We start from the raw sequence: 15,602 nt of genomic DNA, 5'->3' as shown, positions 1-15,602 counted from the left end.
CATGATACAGCTCAGCTTCTGTTTGGTGTCCCACAGTAAGACCCAAGATTATTCTTGGTCCATTTAGCATATGAAAAGGTTCCCCAGAATAAGGAGTACAGTCGCAGTTCCCAGCGGAAATGTAGGTACTGAAAGGGAACGAAATGTGAGCAGCTTTCTTGTGCTCAATTCTGCGGGCAGTGAAGTACGTTAAACTGGGGACGTCCCCCAACCCACCTGGGAAGCTGGCCGCTACAGTCCACAGGCTGGGGCCACCGATTCTCCGCGAAGTGCCCACAGTAGGGACCTTCGGTGTATTCACTTAGCTCCCTACATCAGAGAACCCTTCGGGGAAGAAGCCGACTGAAACAAGTTAGCAGCTGAACACCCTTCCTAGTCCCGGCTCCCAGCGCCCCGCCTACAGCCTCCTACCTGCAGAGAAGCAGAGCAAAGACAGCCGGTTCCTCAGGCGGGTCAAGCCTAGCACAGTGGGAGCAAAGAACATGGCTTCATCGTCGGGGTGCGCGATCACCAGGAGGGTCCTGCTTCCATCTCCCGGCAAGCCAGCCGGCTTCTGACCCTTCATGCGTTCCCAAGAGTCCCAAACCCAGAGGAAGCCCCATCCTAGGACCGCCGCTGCTAAGCACAGAAAAGCCACGGCTTCCATGCTCTGTAAGTGGCACCGCGCCTGCGCAGGAGGAAGACTGCTCAGACCCGAGCTCCGGCGGGAAAACTGCGCTGGCCGAAATTGCGTTCCGAGTTTAAGTCCGCGTTGCCGGCCAGAGGTTTTAGACCTTGGGTTCCTGCTGGGGTTTTACAAGGACGCCCCACAACCCTTCTTTATCTAGTTCTCTCTACTTTGTGCAGCATCTACGACGCCTTTTTGCCTTCTCGATTTCAGAGACAAACCCCTTGCCGTCTAGTTTTCTACCCTTGTCCTTACAGTGCCTTGGGTTTAAAAAGAAACGTTTGAAAATACCCGCCCTCCCCATCTTGAGTTCCCTCCTCTCTTCAATGCACCATTTTGTAACTCAGTTCTTAAAACCCGTGACTTTCTCATAATTATATGGTTAGCTCCTTATCCGGATGCACCGACTTTGTTTTTCCTTAATTTGGGGATGTGGGGTGGTGGCTCCTCTGAAGGAAAAGCACGCGGCTATGGGGAACCGTCCAGTCATTTCTGTAGAAGAGTAAGGCTGAGAGAGCGCACTTCGTAGTCGTGAGGGCCACAGGCTCTTCCGACGAGTGTGACTTTAGATTAAGGAACATCATGGACAGATCAGCATCGCCTGACATATCAGGGAAGTCCCGTTGCGAATTACAGCCGCAGCCCTGGCAAGTGTCTTGGGTAGGTCGATGTGCACCCCTCTGGCTCCCAGCACTGGGGACCTGACTTCCCTTCCTGCAGCCCGGCGCCCGAGCAGGCGGCCGCCGTCTCGTCTGGCCGCGAAGGGGTCGCAGGGCCCGAGGCATGGCCATGGGTCCTTCCCCTTCCCACGCCTCGGGGGGCGGAAGGCCCCGAGCGCGCGGGGACCGGCCGGCCGGCCGGCGGCGGGCGCTCCCGGCCCGAGTGCGCGATGGCAGCGCGCTGGGTCCGGCCGGGCGGGGCGCGGCGCGGCCCCGGCCCGTCTCGGCTCGAGGGGACCGCCGCCGCCAGGCCGAGGGGAGACCTAAGGGGACCTGGCGTGGGGCGACCCAGGAAGCTCGGCCGAGGTAGGAGCCGCGCTCGGCCAGCGGAGGGAGTCGGTCTCCCAGCCCTCCGGAAGGAGGAGGAGCCGGCGCCGGAGCCGCCTTAGCCGCGGCCGCCCGAGCCGGGGCGGGGGGGAGGGAGAGGGGTTGAGTCAAGATGGCGGCCAAGGTGGCGAAGCAGCAGCGGCGGCGGCGGCGGCTGGAGTGAGCTCCCGGCTCGCCGCGCCGAGCGAGGTCCCGGGGTAGGGACGCGCGCCGGGGCCGCGTCCTGCTCCGCAGGCCCGGGGGCGCGCCGGCTACCACGCTCCGCCAGCTCCCGGTGAGTAGGCCCCGGCGCCCGCAGCCCCGGCCTCCGGGCCCCCGCTCGCTCGGGGGGCTTCCGAGGGCTCTCGGGGCGCCGGCCGCAGGGACGGCTTCGCGGCCAGGCGAGGGGCGTTGCGGGCCGGGTGGGTCGGGACCCGCCGCGGACGCCCGGCCTCTTCCCCTCGGCCGCCCGGGGCGAGTCGGGCGCGGCGCGGAGCTGGGGCTGGGCGAGTGGAAGAGGCTTATGGAGTTTGGAGGAAGAATGGGCTGCGGCCGGCCGGGTGTCCTGTGGGGAGGGGGCGTGCGGAGTCCTGCGGGCCGACTGAGGGAGACCGGGAGGGCCTGGGGACCCCAGGTGGGGCCGGCACAGGTAGCGGGCCTGGGCTCACTCTGAGAAGGAGTTGGTGGCCGTCTTGGGAGTGTGGAAGGGCTTAGGGAGGGTGACAGCGATGGACAAGTGCGTGAAGAGCAAACTAGTTCACCTTCTAACCAAACCACTTCGGGGTGTAATGGCGAAGGGTGGGTAGTGGTGGAGACGGCAACGATCTGAACCCTGTACCTTCTGCCTTTTATTATTGGTGTCTTACTGTGTGAAGTCGGTGAATTCTGTTTTTCGAGGAAGAGGGATTTGAGAAACTAATTGAGAAACCGGTCTTAAATGGAGAGGAGACTGAATTCTTCGATTTAACTGGATTAGGTGTAGTGCATTAAAGGTGCGGGTGGGAATGAGTGTTATTTACGAAAAGTGTTTGCTCAGGAAGGGTCAGTTGTCTTTTCCTGATATCGCATGGCAGTTAACCTTGGACAGCAGTGGTATAGGTAATTCTAATCTTTGGGATTAGTATATTCAGCTGCATCAGATTTGCTTCCCTAATTGTATCCTAATTACATCGAAATTTACATTCCTTGTGTGCATCCTGGTGAGGCAATGATGGGAGGCCGAACACTGAGCCCAGAGCAACAGGCCCGGGATTTTAAAATGCCAACAAATACTCATTCATTCCTTCAACATATCTTGATCAATACCTACTGCTGATAGGTCAAATGTGATTGTCCCTTCGATAGCTGGAGAGCTGATGTCATTATTTGATTTTTAGTAGTTAAAAAACATTGTCTTAATGTACCCTTTCATAAAGATATTTATTGGATAAACCAAGTGGCCCTGGCTCAGGAGCAGATAGAACAATTTTAGAGTCTTATTTAGAAATGGGTAAAAATTACCGAAGGAATAAACACAAGTTGTTGGAGAAATACTGTTTGTATTTGCTCGTTCTGTTAAATCCTGATGGAAGTTTATTTATTCATTTTAATATTTATAGTGCACAGTTGCCTTGCTTTAAGCACACCTGTCAATGTAAATCAAGGTTAACACACGTATATATAAATAATATGCACATACTTGCATACATACATAGGATGGGATTGCTTGCAATTCCAAAATACTCTTTCCTTTTACAAAAGGCTTACCATATGTTGAACTACTCCCCCAGAGAAAAGACAATACAGAGAGTCCTGATTCTCACTTTTACTAACTATGTGACATTTTGGAACTTGATCGACCTTTCTGTGCTTCAGTTTCCTCATCTGTGATGGTAGGGAAACATCCACTCTCCTAGGATTGGCTGCTGTGAGCCTAAGAAAGTTAATAGTTATGAAATTGCTTTAAACGGGTTGAAAGGGTTATGTTTCCCTGAGGTAGTGACAACTTCCTTTGCACTCTTGAAATGCTTATCTGCAAATCTCTCATGGCATTCACACTTTTCTGCTTTGTATTTAGGTATTTATGTACCAGTTTTATCTCCTCTTGAGGTTAGGATAGGCCCTTCTCAGATTTTATCTTTACATTCAAGGCACCATGTACGACAATAATTTTCTGTGCAGGATATTGACACTGCAAATGTCTGTTGAATGGATAAACATTGTATTCTAATTAGAAAAACATGTTCACATTACAACTTAGCTGAATAGGCCTGTTATCTCCCGTGACATATCTGTATAGCTGTGATTCCCTTCATGGCCTCTGAGGAAGACATATTTTTAAGTGAATACCTGGTTGGATGAAATCACAGAGTAAAACTTAAGTATTTGGTGTACCCACATAATTTTTTAAAACAAAATACTTGAAATTAACTTCTGTTTCTTTGAATTTAATTGAGTAAAAGTTGGTTCCAAAGCCAGGCAAATGTAGTCAAGTTTTTTTAAGCCTTTTTTATTTTTTATTTACTTATTTTTATTTGGGAAGTGGTGAGGTTTTCTTGCCATTGCTGCCATAGGAAGCAAAGGCTTTTGAACAGGCCAGGGATTGGTGTAGGTAAATGTCAGGCTGTTCATTAGTGTGTGTGTGTGTATGTGTGTTTGTGTGTGTGTGTTTTGTTACTCAGTTTTAATTGTACTTTGTGATCTGTCTTAATTGCAATTTCAGATTCTTATTGATGCCTGGGAATAATAGAGGTCTAGTGTTATTTCGTTACTCTGTCTTTCCTGACTTCAGATGTTGCATTTTACCGGAATACGTGCAAAGAAGTAGTAAAGCTTGACTGGAACTTATTCTGTCTGGACTTATTTGCTGATTAGAGATCCATATATAGTTCATTCACTTGTTCAAGTGGTGTGAAGTGCCTTTTATGTTCAGGGTACATTAGCAAATGCTGTAAAGGTACAAAACTGAGCAGATCAATTACGTGCACACATAACTCAGTCTCTAGATTGCCTGATATTTTATCCTTTTCAGGTTTGAGGATGCAAGAAGTACATTTAGACTGGTAGTCAAAACATTTTGTGTATTTCCTTTTCTGTCAGGACCTAGGAGTATTGAAAAGCTATGAAAAGCTTCTGTCATGTAGCAATAATGGTATAAGGGCATCTGTTTTTTATTTGGTATTCTTGTGGTGGTGGTTTTCCTTGAACATTTTTACTGTTCTTCTGCCATTTTTTTTCTACCCCAGAAGCTTGTGTGGTCAAAATATTATGTGAATAGTCTTAAGCTACAACATACTTTGTTTGTTTGTTTGTTTGTTCTCTTTGCATTTGAAAGTCAGATCGTACAAAGTCACGTGAGTGTTCCTACGGAATTCTTCAGTTTGATTCCTCCATGTGTGCTACTGTTGTGTTACTTTTACTTAAAAGTGATCTCGGGGCACTTGGGTGGCTCAGTCGGTTAAGCGTGGTCATGTTCAGTTCAGCTCAGGTCATGATCTCACAGTTTGTGAGTTCGAGTCTCATGTTGGGCTCTGTGCAGACAGCTCAGAGCCTGGAGTCTGTTTCAAATTCTGTCTCCCTCTCTCTCTTTCTGCCCCTCCCCCTGCTTGCACTCTGTCACTCTCTCAAAAATAAACGTTAAAAAAATTAAAAAAAAAGTGATCTCAAAAAAAATGTAAATTGGTTCAAATAAAATGCTAACAATTTATAGAATTCTAGGAGATAGAGTCATAATTTATCTAGTTTTACCTCTTTTACTCATGTGTAAACTGAGGGCCACAGAAGTGAAGTGATTTGCCTGCATTGTTGTAGCTGGGCAGTGGTAGAATCCAATCCCCTGGCATCCAGTGTGTAGGGCTCATTCCTTTACACCATCTTGTCCATGGGATGATTCAGTGTGATGATTGACACTTGGTTAAGACAAAAATCAGGGAGGATGGGAAATGAGAGATTGTTTATTCACCTTAGGTCTTGAATTTAAGCTATTTCTTAACTTTAAATTTCTTCAATGAAAATATAGGTTGAAAAAAATTAGTAGTGATCTACATCAGTAATAAGATCACCGGGAAATATTTAGTTTGCTTAATTTTGAATCTGCTGTGATTGAATATCTTCCTAAACAAAAATGTCCTTGAGATTATCTGGACCTAGTGATATTTCATGGAACTTGAGTATTATAGTAGTAGAAATTTTATTATGTCAATGATTCAGTACTTCTGAAACCCAAACAGGTTAAATTATTTTATAAATTAGCTATTGCTTGCTTCACTTTCAAACTTTTGGATGTTTTCCTTTTTCTTTTTCTTTTTTTTAATTCTTTTAATGTTTATTTTTGAGAGACAGAGAGAGAGAGAGAGAGAGAGAGCAGGGGAGGGGCAGAGAGAGAGAGAGAGGGAGACACAGAATCTGAAGCAGGCTCCAGGCTCTGAGCTGTTAGAACAGTGCCCGACGCAGGGCTCAAACCCACAAACCATGAGATCATGACCTGAGCCGAAGTCAGAAGCTTAACCGACTGAGCCACCCAGGCACCCTTGGATTTTTTCTTTTTAAAGTATAAGGAGAGTGCCTGGGTGGGCTCAGTCTGTTAAGCATCTGACTTTGGCTCAGATCATGATCTGGCAATTCACGAGTTCGAGACACAGATGCTGACATCTCCGAGCCTGGAGCCTGCTTTGGATTCTGTGTCTTTCTGTGTGTGTGTGTGTGTGTGTGTGTGTGTGTGCGCGCGCGCGCCCCTTCTTCGTTCGACCCCTTTCTCTCTCTCTCTCAAAAATGAATGAACATTAAATTTTTTTTTTTTAAGTATAAGGGACAGTTGTTAAATAAAAGCTTAGATAAATAGCATGAACATAAACTGTATTTTTTTTTTTTTTTAAGATTTATTTTATTTTTACAGAGAGCACGAGCAGGGTGGGGGGAGACAGAGAGAGAATCCCAAGCAGGCTCCATACTGAGCATGGAGCTCAACATGGGGTTTGATGCCACAACCCTGGGATCATGACCTGAGTTGAAGTCAAGAGTTGGACGCTCAACTGGCTGAGCCACCCAGGTGCTCCTGAACTGTATCCTTAATGCTGTTGAAAAGTGCACATGAAGTATTAGTTTTCCGTAGGTACTTATGCCATAAAACTTATTTTAGAGGAGGAAGCATATTCTTTTTCAACTGGTATCCTCACATGAATACTGAAGCATGCCATATTTATTCCATTTGGGCTGTTAGATAATATGCCTATTTTGCCAACGTGCCTTACTCTTCTGAAATCTACCACATCTAAACTCTGCCTATTTTTTGAGCGTTTAATCACATGTTACTTCAGCCAGGAAGTCTCCCTCCTACTCCCTCTTCTTCAAAGATGTGTATTTTTCATTCTGGAAGTTCTTAATGCTTTGCTTATGCCTCTGTTATAATATCATAGTTATTTATGTACATGTCCATTTAATCCCTGCTATACCATAAGCTCATTGGGAGCATGTCTGTATCTCATGTCTGCCCCTACTCCTGGAATAACACTGCACCCAGGAAGTGTGTAATTGAAATCTGTTGAATGCATAAAAAACCTAGCTGCTAGAGTTCCTTGGTAGGGTTGTTGAAGAAGCTGATTGATACACATGTGGGAACTTGATGAATAGTTTACGTAAATTTAAAAACAGGTAGAAGTTGGGGTGCCTGGGTGGCTCAGTCGGTTAAGCGGCCGACTTCGGCTCAGGTCATGATCTTGCGGTCCGTGAGTTCGAGCCCCGCGTCGGGCTCTGTGCTGACAGCTCAGAGCCTGGAGCCTGTTTCAGATTCTGTGTCTCCCTCTCTCTGACCCTCCCCTGGTCATGCTCTGTCTCTCCCTGTCTCAAAAATAAATAAAACGTTAAAAAAAATTGTTTTTGAAAACAGGTAGAAGTTTACCAGTGTCAGTGAGAAAAAAGTGTGTGTAATTCATGAATTATCAAAGCATTTCTTTAAAAAAAAATATTTTTGTTGGTTTACTGGGATTTTGGGAAGAAAGAGAAAGTAAAGATGGGATTGGTTCATCTGACTATTTGTATTCCCACATAATGTTAGAATAAGAATATGTTAATTTATATATGCAGGGAATTTTGGAATGGTTCCCTGGTAGGAAAAATATTGAATTAGGAATATGGGTTAGTTTGTTTTTAGGATTATAGAATATCTTTGACGGGTTCCCTTTGAAAGAATAGTACTGATTAGCTGTATATCAAAAATTAAATCTTTAAGTAGACTAGTCAAGGGCAAAGGAGGAGGAAAGTTGAGATGACCAAATAATTTTGATCCCCCCACCCAGTGTCTACTTGAGGAATAAAACTTGGGCTGGGTTTTCTGTTTTTGTTTGTTTGGTTATATTTGAATAAACTGATATCAAACCAGAGTAAGTTGAGATTACACTTTTCTTGGAAAATTTCACTGTTTGGTTTTGAGGGTCATCTTTCTGATTACAGTTTCCTTCTCCCCCCATACTTCTGTTTAACTGACTCTTTTCTTGACCTTTTAGTTGTCGTACACAGTTCAGAATCAGAGCAATCTGTTTTAGACAGTTCATTCCCCTTGGCAATAGCATATAGGTTTGTATAGATTGTATAATTTGAAATGTTTGTTTTAAATTGTAATCATCATGTCTTTGAACTCCTGTTCAAAGATGTTTAACTTTGTATTACTTTTGATTAACTTCTTTTAATTCAGTTTAGAATTACAATAACTTTTATGTATTTGGAAGGAAACCAAAACTTGTGCTTTCTAGGAGTTACAGCCTAAAATATACACAGTGTAATATACCAGATGTAGGGAGTATATAGTCCATTAACTCTATGTGTGTGGGTGTGTATGTGTTGGGGGGGATGTGGGGGGAGAGAGAGGAGGATGGAACTGAACAGAGCAGGAGGGAAAGGGTGGAAGAAGTTGCTGTATATTCACATAAAACCATTTCAGTGAGTGCAGGAGGATGTGTTATTTTAGAATATTTGTCTTTCATCTATTATAAGCAATACATTATTTTACAGAAGTGTAATGTAGAAGTATATAGAGAAATTGAAAGTACCACTTCCTAGATAAAAATCTTCTAAGTGTTGCATATTCTTTCGATTTTTGTGTGTGTGTGTGTGTGCGCGCAGTTTCCTGTACGATTATGGGATCGTAACATATCGTTCTTTTATATACTTCTGTTGCATGTTGGTATATTTAGAGGTACTTCTGTCATTAACGGCTACATAGTATTTCACTTACGAAAAATACCATGATTTCTTTACTCAATTTATAGCTAGTTGTGTTTTCTACCCCCCAGAAAAACAAAGCTGAGGTGAATTATTTGTGTGTATTTGTTTTGTATACTTGTGCAAGCAGCTTTGTAGGATAGATTCCAAAAGTGGAATTGCTGTTAAATGAATAGCGTAGATTTGGGAGGATATTGACACAAGTGTATGAGTATGTCCCAAGTCCTGGCCAGTACTGGATGTTACAATTAAAACATTTTGATCATTTAAGAAGGGGTGGGGGTGGGGGGAGTGATTCTAATAGGTTTTTTATGAATTGCTACTGAGGTTGGACATTTTTTAATCAGGGGAGTTGTATTTCTTTTATAAACTGCTTTTGGTTATTTTTTGATGGAGTTATTGGTCTTTTTTAGATCGATTTGAAGAGCTCTTTGTATATTAAGGGGTTCACTTTCTGTAAACATAAGTGTGCTCTACTGCCCCCCAGCTTTTCTTTTGTGTTATTATGTAGTCCAGTATATCCAACCCTGCTCTCTGCTGGCTGTGTGACCTTGGGCACATTACCTAACTTCTCTAAGCCTTAGTTTCCTTATTTTTAGAATGTAGATAATATAAATAACATTTGCTGGCACATAGTAAGTAAATAATAATGTTAGGTGTCTTCATTATTAGTCTATATATGGCTTCTGGGTTTCATGCTCTGTTTAGAGAGATCTTACTCTAAAATTTAAGATATTCACCCATCTATTAAACTAAAAAAATAAATGAGGGATATTATTGTATAACATGCTACTGCTTGTTTTAAAGAGGAAAAATAGGGATGCCTGGCTGGCTTAGTTGGAAAAGCATGTGACTCTTGATGTCAGGGTTGTGAGTTTGGTCCCCACGTTGGGTGTAGAGATTACTTAAATAAATAAACTTAAAAAAAAAAGAATGTATACATATTTGCTTGTATATTATAGGATATTTCTCAAATGAAACCCAAGAAACTGGTAATGTTGGCTGTTGTAAGAACTGAGTGACTGAGGCACATGATTGAGAAGACTTCAAACTATATATATATACACATACATACATACATATATACATACATATATATGTATGTATATATGTATGTATGTATATATACATATATACGTATGTGTGTATATATATACATATATATACGTATATATGTATATATACGTATATATATGTATACATACGTATATATACATATATTTAATGTTTTTATTTGTTTTTGAGACAGAGAGCATGAGCAGGGGAGGGGCAGAGAGAGAGGGAGACACAGAATCTGAAGCAGGCTTCAGCCTCTGAACTGTCAGCACAGAGCCTGACATGAGGCTCAAACTCATGGACTGTGAGATCATGACCTGAGCCGAAGTTGGAGGCTTGCTTAACCAACTGAGCCACCCAGGAACCCCAATACCTTTTTATATTTTTAAGACCAAGAAGTCCCCAGATTTTAATTTAATCGTTAAATGTTTTTTAAAAAATTTCCTATTAACTTCTAATTTTTTGATCCATCTGGAATTTATTTCTGGTATAGGAAGTGAGGTAGAGATCTATATTTTGGGGGGGCATATGTGTGCCTGTTTTCTCCCCCAGATAGCCCGTTGTGTCAGCACCGTTTAGTGAATAATTCATCCTTTGTCCCACTGATTATATTTGTAGCTTTTGTCATTTACTAAACATGTTTGGAACTGTTTCCAGTTTATTACATTCTGGATCTCTTGTTGTATATACCATATCCTTTAAATTACTATTGTTTTGTGATTTTAATACTGACAGGATTAGTCACCTGTTCATCGCTCTGTTTTTTTCAGACTTTGACAATTCTGGCAATTGTGTCTTCCCAGATGAACTTTAGATTATTCCGTGAAGTTCAAAAAGACGTCTTGCTGAGATTTTTATGGGGAATGCTGAATATTGATCAGGAATATTGAATTTGTAGGTTAATTTTGGAAGCTTGACTTTATGTACTTCCTCTCCTTTTGTTCGAATAGACTTTTTTATGTTCTTCAGTAGGTTTTCAAACTTTGCAAATACGTTCTCTCCGTTTTTTATTTCTTTTGTTAAAAAATATGGTAGGAGAAAATATGATAGGGAATCAGAGAGTTTATATCTAGTGGAGGGAGACAGACTACAATGAAGTAAAACAGATCCATTTCAAATTGTGATTAATCTATAAACACAAAGGCTTCTGTGATTGAGAGTAACTGATGGGAAGCCACCTTATAAGGTGGTTGGGCATGGCCTGAGAAGATGACATTTGAACTGAAAGCGTAAGTTTGATGAGGAGTCAGCCCCATGAATGAGCCGGGAAGAGCATTCCAGGCAGAGAGTAAAGAAGGACAAAGGCCTGAGGCAAGGAAGGTCTTGGCTCGGGATGAAGGCATTGGAAGGAAGCTCATGTTGCTGGGGCCTACTGAGCCATCGGGAGAGGAAGCAGGCCAGATCAGGTGGGGCCTTGTGGGCCATAGTGAGTAGTTGGGATTTTATTTGAAGTGCATGGTAGCCCCTGGGGAGTCTTAAGCAGAAGAGTGATGTGTTCTGCTTTATGGCTGAAAAAGATCATACGGCCTTTTGAGTACAGAAAAGTATTGAAGTGGGAAGTCCAGTTAGGAGCTTCTTGTAGCATGACATGATGGGGGGTAGGGTAGTGGAGATGGAGAAGGCTGAGAGGCTTGGGGGGCGGTGTGTGGAAGGAAGAATAGGACTTGCTGTTTTGCTGTTGGAATGGGTGTTGTTGAGAGCCACGCATTGTCAGGTGCTGGGGAGGCCATGTGAGCAAAACCGAGATGGTCCCTGCCCCTCACATGTGTCTGGTGGCTTTGTTTTTTGTATAGCATTCAATAATTATTTTTAGTGTTTATTTATTTACTTTTGAGAGAGAGAGAGAGAGAGAGAGAGAGAGAGAGAGAGAGAATGTAGAGGCTTGAACTCAGGAACAGTGAGATCATGACCTGACCCGAAACCAGGAGTCAGACACTCAACCGACTGAGCCACCCAGGTTCCCTTAACATTCAGTAAATTTTAAGTCAGTTGCTTTTTTTCTACTTTATTTTGGTATATGCCCTAGAAATAGAGTGTGTTCATTAGCTTTATTTTACTTTGCTTCATAACCTTTAGTAGTCTCTGGTAGTGGGTCAGAGGGGAGGCAGCACAACATGATCTTTGAGAGATCTGTCTCTGAGTTAGAAAAAAAATTACGTTGAGAGTTACTTAGGCTCTCGCAAGCCTTAATGAGGGATAATAATGGAACTAGTGTTTTAGGTGAGCTGCTTGTCGGCCAAGCTCTTAGTATACTGCCTAGGATGTAACAAAGGCTCAATAAATGGTAACTTTAAAAATTATTCTCCTTAGGTATTCTCCTATCTGTTAATTTTGGTCAAGCATCTAAGCTTAACATTTTTCTAACCTTGGATTACTGCTCTTTTGTGAAGAGAGAATTGGCAAAGAGTTGTCCATTTTGGCTTTGAAATCATTCATTCTTATAGCTGAAGGAATGAATATTGCTCAATTCAGAGAATTAGTTCAATAGAGTGCAGCTGTACCACAAAGTTCTCATTGGTGTTGTTTCTACTACTGCTGTCTTGGGAAACTCCTTTCTCACTCTAGGGTGAAAGCAACATTTTTTGTTTTCTAAGTTCAAGAATTACTTTTTGAATGCCTGTATTCTTAGATTAATCAAATAGTTATGTCCTTATTAATGTGTTTCTTTCAATATTGTACTTGATTGGGGGTGGGATAGTTTAACCTGAAAGGCCATTTTTCTTTAGCTCCCATTCATCTGCCTTCTAAGTGAGATGTCATAATGTCAAAAGAGGCTACAAGTAAAATAAATACTCTGTTAATGGCATTCCCCCATAGTAGCTCCTTTGTTGTTGTTTTAAAGGGAAGAATGCTTTAGTTTATTTTACAGGAGAACTTTTAGTCCAGTTCAACACCTCTCTGATTTCATACAAATTACAGAATCCACTTAGATGATTCCTAGTGTCTTCTGGAGACCGGCCTCTTAGATGGACTCAGGAGGTCCGCTTTCTTGAAGTCAAGGCCAGTCTCAAGAGTCTTAGGTGGCTGGGATAATCCAGGCAGGTGGTCCTTAGCCTCTCCTTGCTTAAAATACTTTTGGATTTGGACTAGAGCTGGGCTGCTTTATGAGAATTAGTGTGACCTGATTTGTCTCAGTTTAATAACTAATATTTTGTCATGTGCAGTGTCCCAGAAGCCATTCTCCTATCCCATACTTCTGTACCAAAAGGTTTTATTCTTTGATCATTTAAAATAAAATTGAATAGTGTATTTCTTCTTCTGCCTTGGTGAAATGTGGGCTTCCCCTCTGTTGTGGCCCTCAGTGGATTCATTCCTGCTTATCTGAAGAGGTATTTGCGGTCCTGCCACAGCGAAGTATATTTTTAGCTATTTTTTCCAAGATAGCTTAGGCCACCTTGAAAACTTATCCAAGTACATTTTGGTTATGCAAAGATTGTAAGCCAAAAGCCAGGAGTTCCTAGTGAGAGGGGATTGGATTTTTATTTTATTTTATTTTTTTGAGGATTGTGTTTGACATTTTGTTGTTGTAGCAGAAGTTTCCTGTTGGGTAAATTGATGTGTCTTTTTTTACTTTAATATGGGAAGATTCAAAAAGGAATTTAAATAGACCAGTTTCATTTTACTACATTTCCTTGCCTGTTTACAAAATACAGGAGGCTAGTTTGGGGTTTATTCATAAAATTCGGATGGAATATGCTCTTCTCACTTATAACAATGGCATCTAGTTTTAGTATATTCTCATCCTAAAATATGGCTATGTATGTTTATGATATGAGGGGGTTGCACATAAAACCTTGACTGTGTTTCTGAAACATTTCACAGAATTTTTACGGGGTGTGGAAGGAAGAAGAACAGGATTTGCTGTTTTGCTGTCAAGTGTCAAAAACGTAACTAACCCTGAGTTAATGAGGTTTGGTGCTAAAGACTGAACGTAAAATTTGAAACTGCCACCTAAGGTCTTTTCCCCTTCAGCCTTAACTTTAAACTGAATTCTTTTAAAAGAGGCATCTTGGTGAGCCCTGCCTGGTGTGGGGGTGGGGGGCAGACTGAAAAGATAGCTTCGGGGGGGGGGGTCCCCATTCTCACTGAATTGGAGTGTTTCTCCCGTGTATATTTTTTACATTTGGCTTCCAGTTAAGATGGTTGAGGAAAGAGCCTGGTTAAAAAACAAAAAGTTCTAGGGGCGGATGGGTGGCTCGGTTGGTTGAGCGTCCGGCTTCCGCTCAGGTCATGATCTCGGGGTCTGTGAGTTCAAGCTCCATGTGCGGCTCTGTGCCAATGGCTCAGAGCCTGGAGCCTGCTTCGGATTCTGTGTCTCCCTCTTTCTCTGCTCCTCCCCCGCTCGTGCTCTCTCTCTCAAAAAATAAATATTAAAAAAAATTAAAAAAACTAATAAAAGTTCTGAACTATTGCTGTGTGTCTCATGAGTAAGTTTGGAGGAAGGAAGTCATAGTGGTCTCCACGCTGCCTCTCTTGTGACCAAGGGTGGGGCCTGCTTTGACCCATAAAGTTGTATGCCTATGAGGGCTACTCTCTGATTTTGCTGAGATTTTGTTGCCACTTGCGTTGGGCTGATAGTACCTGACTTTATTTTATTTTTGAGATATTCAAGTTAAACTTCCCTAAAGTCACATATCAAAACTAGGATATCGTGAAGGATTACTGACCAGGGAAACACGGACAAATCATGTTTGAGTGACATTGAATACGGGTGAACTCAGGGAGTCCGCATCGCTGAAAATTAACAAAACCAAAAATACAAACACCAACACCACCCTACTACATGGACGTCTCATCATGTGGACCACTGTTGGAAAAAAATTGGATGACTTTGAGCTAAGATCTTGCCTTTTGCCTCTCCATTCCATTTATGGCTTTATTTGCTTAAAATGTCTGAGTTGGGAGGAGAGCTCAGAAACTGATCATGTAAGCATTTCTTAGGGGTGCAGATGAGAATTACCTGGAGAACATCTATAAAATATTTGTGAATGCTCGTATCATGGAATAGTCCACAGCAATAGAAAGAATGAAGAAGCTCTTTATGGACTCATGAGAATGATACATTGAGGAAGACGTATTAATAAAAGCAACATATAGAACAGTATGTATCTACTGTGCTACCATTTATGTATGGGGGGAATTGTGTGTGTGTGTAGGATATTTCTTTTATTTCTAAGTACGCTCCGTGCCCGACATGGGGCTTGAACGCACTGAGATCAAGAGTTGCGCGCATTACCAACTGAGCCAGCCAGGCACCCCTGTGTATGTAGAATATTTCTAAAGGATACTTCAGAACCTAGGAACTTTGGTTGCCTTCTGGAAGGACAGCTGGGTAGGAATTGGGGGGCCAGGGTGAGGAGATTTTTCTCTTTGTATTCTGTGGTAGTTTTTTTTTTTTTTTTTTTTCTTTTAACATTTATTTATTTTTGAGACAGAGAGCATGAATAGGGGAGGGTCAGAGAAAGAGGGAGACACAGAATCTGAAACAGGCTCCAGGCTCTGAGCGGTCAGCACAGAGCCCGACACAGGGCTCGAACCCACGGACCGCGAGATCATGACCTGAGCTGAAGTCGGACGCTTAACCGACTGAGCCACCCAGGCGCCCCTGTATACTGTGGTACTTTTAAAAGCTCTAAAATCATACATACAACACCTATTTT

General features: G+C 42.7%; 2 protein-coding genes across 18 annotated transcripts in view; one reads left to right on the top strand and one right to left on the bottom strand.

The window, feature by feature from the left end:
- Positions 1-1,056, bottom strand: part of PIGL (phosphatidylinositol glycan anchor biosynthesis class L) — a 73,602-nt gene extending 72,546 nt beyond the window's left edge. Inside the window, exon 1 of the mRNA XM_049638079.1 lies at positions 412-1,056. Coding sequence (XP_049494036.1) covers positions 412-646 — 235 coding nt within the window. The 5' untranslated portion in view covers positions 647-1,056. The remainder of the gene's footprint in view (positions 1-411) is intronic.
- A 185-nt stretch (positions 1,057-1,241) lies between these two features.
- Positions 1,242-15,602, top strand: part of NCOR1 (nuclear receptor corepressor 1) — a 159,450-nt gene continuing 145,089 nt past the window's right edge. For 16 of the 17 annotated variants that reach the window (XM_049638047.1, XM_049638045.1, XM_049638049.1 and 13 more), the window contains exon 1: positions 1,804-1,987. The gene's annotated coding sequence lies outside the window, so the exon portion shown is untranslated. Of the gene's footprint in view, positions 1,328-1,803; positions 1,988-15,602 lie in introns of those variants that run through there. The other variant, XM_049638033.1, reaches the window with a different exon arrangement.

Source organism: Panthera uncia, chromosome E1, assembly GCF_023721935.1.
Source record: "Panthera uncia isolate 11264 chromosome E1, Puncia_PCG_1.0, whole genome shotgun sequence".
NCBI classification, from domain to species: Eukaryota; Metazoa; Chordata; class Mammalia; order Carnivora; family Felidae; genus Panthera; species Panthera uncia.
Note: the sequence above shows the minus strand (reverse complement) of the source record. Positions and strands in the feature narration are given on the sequence as shown.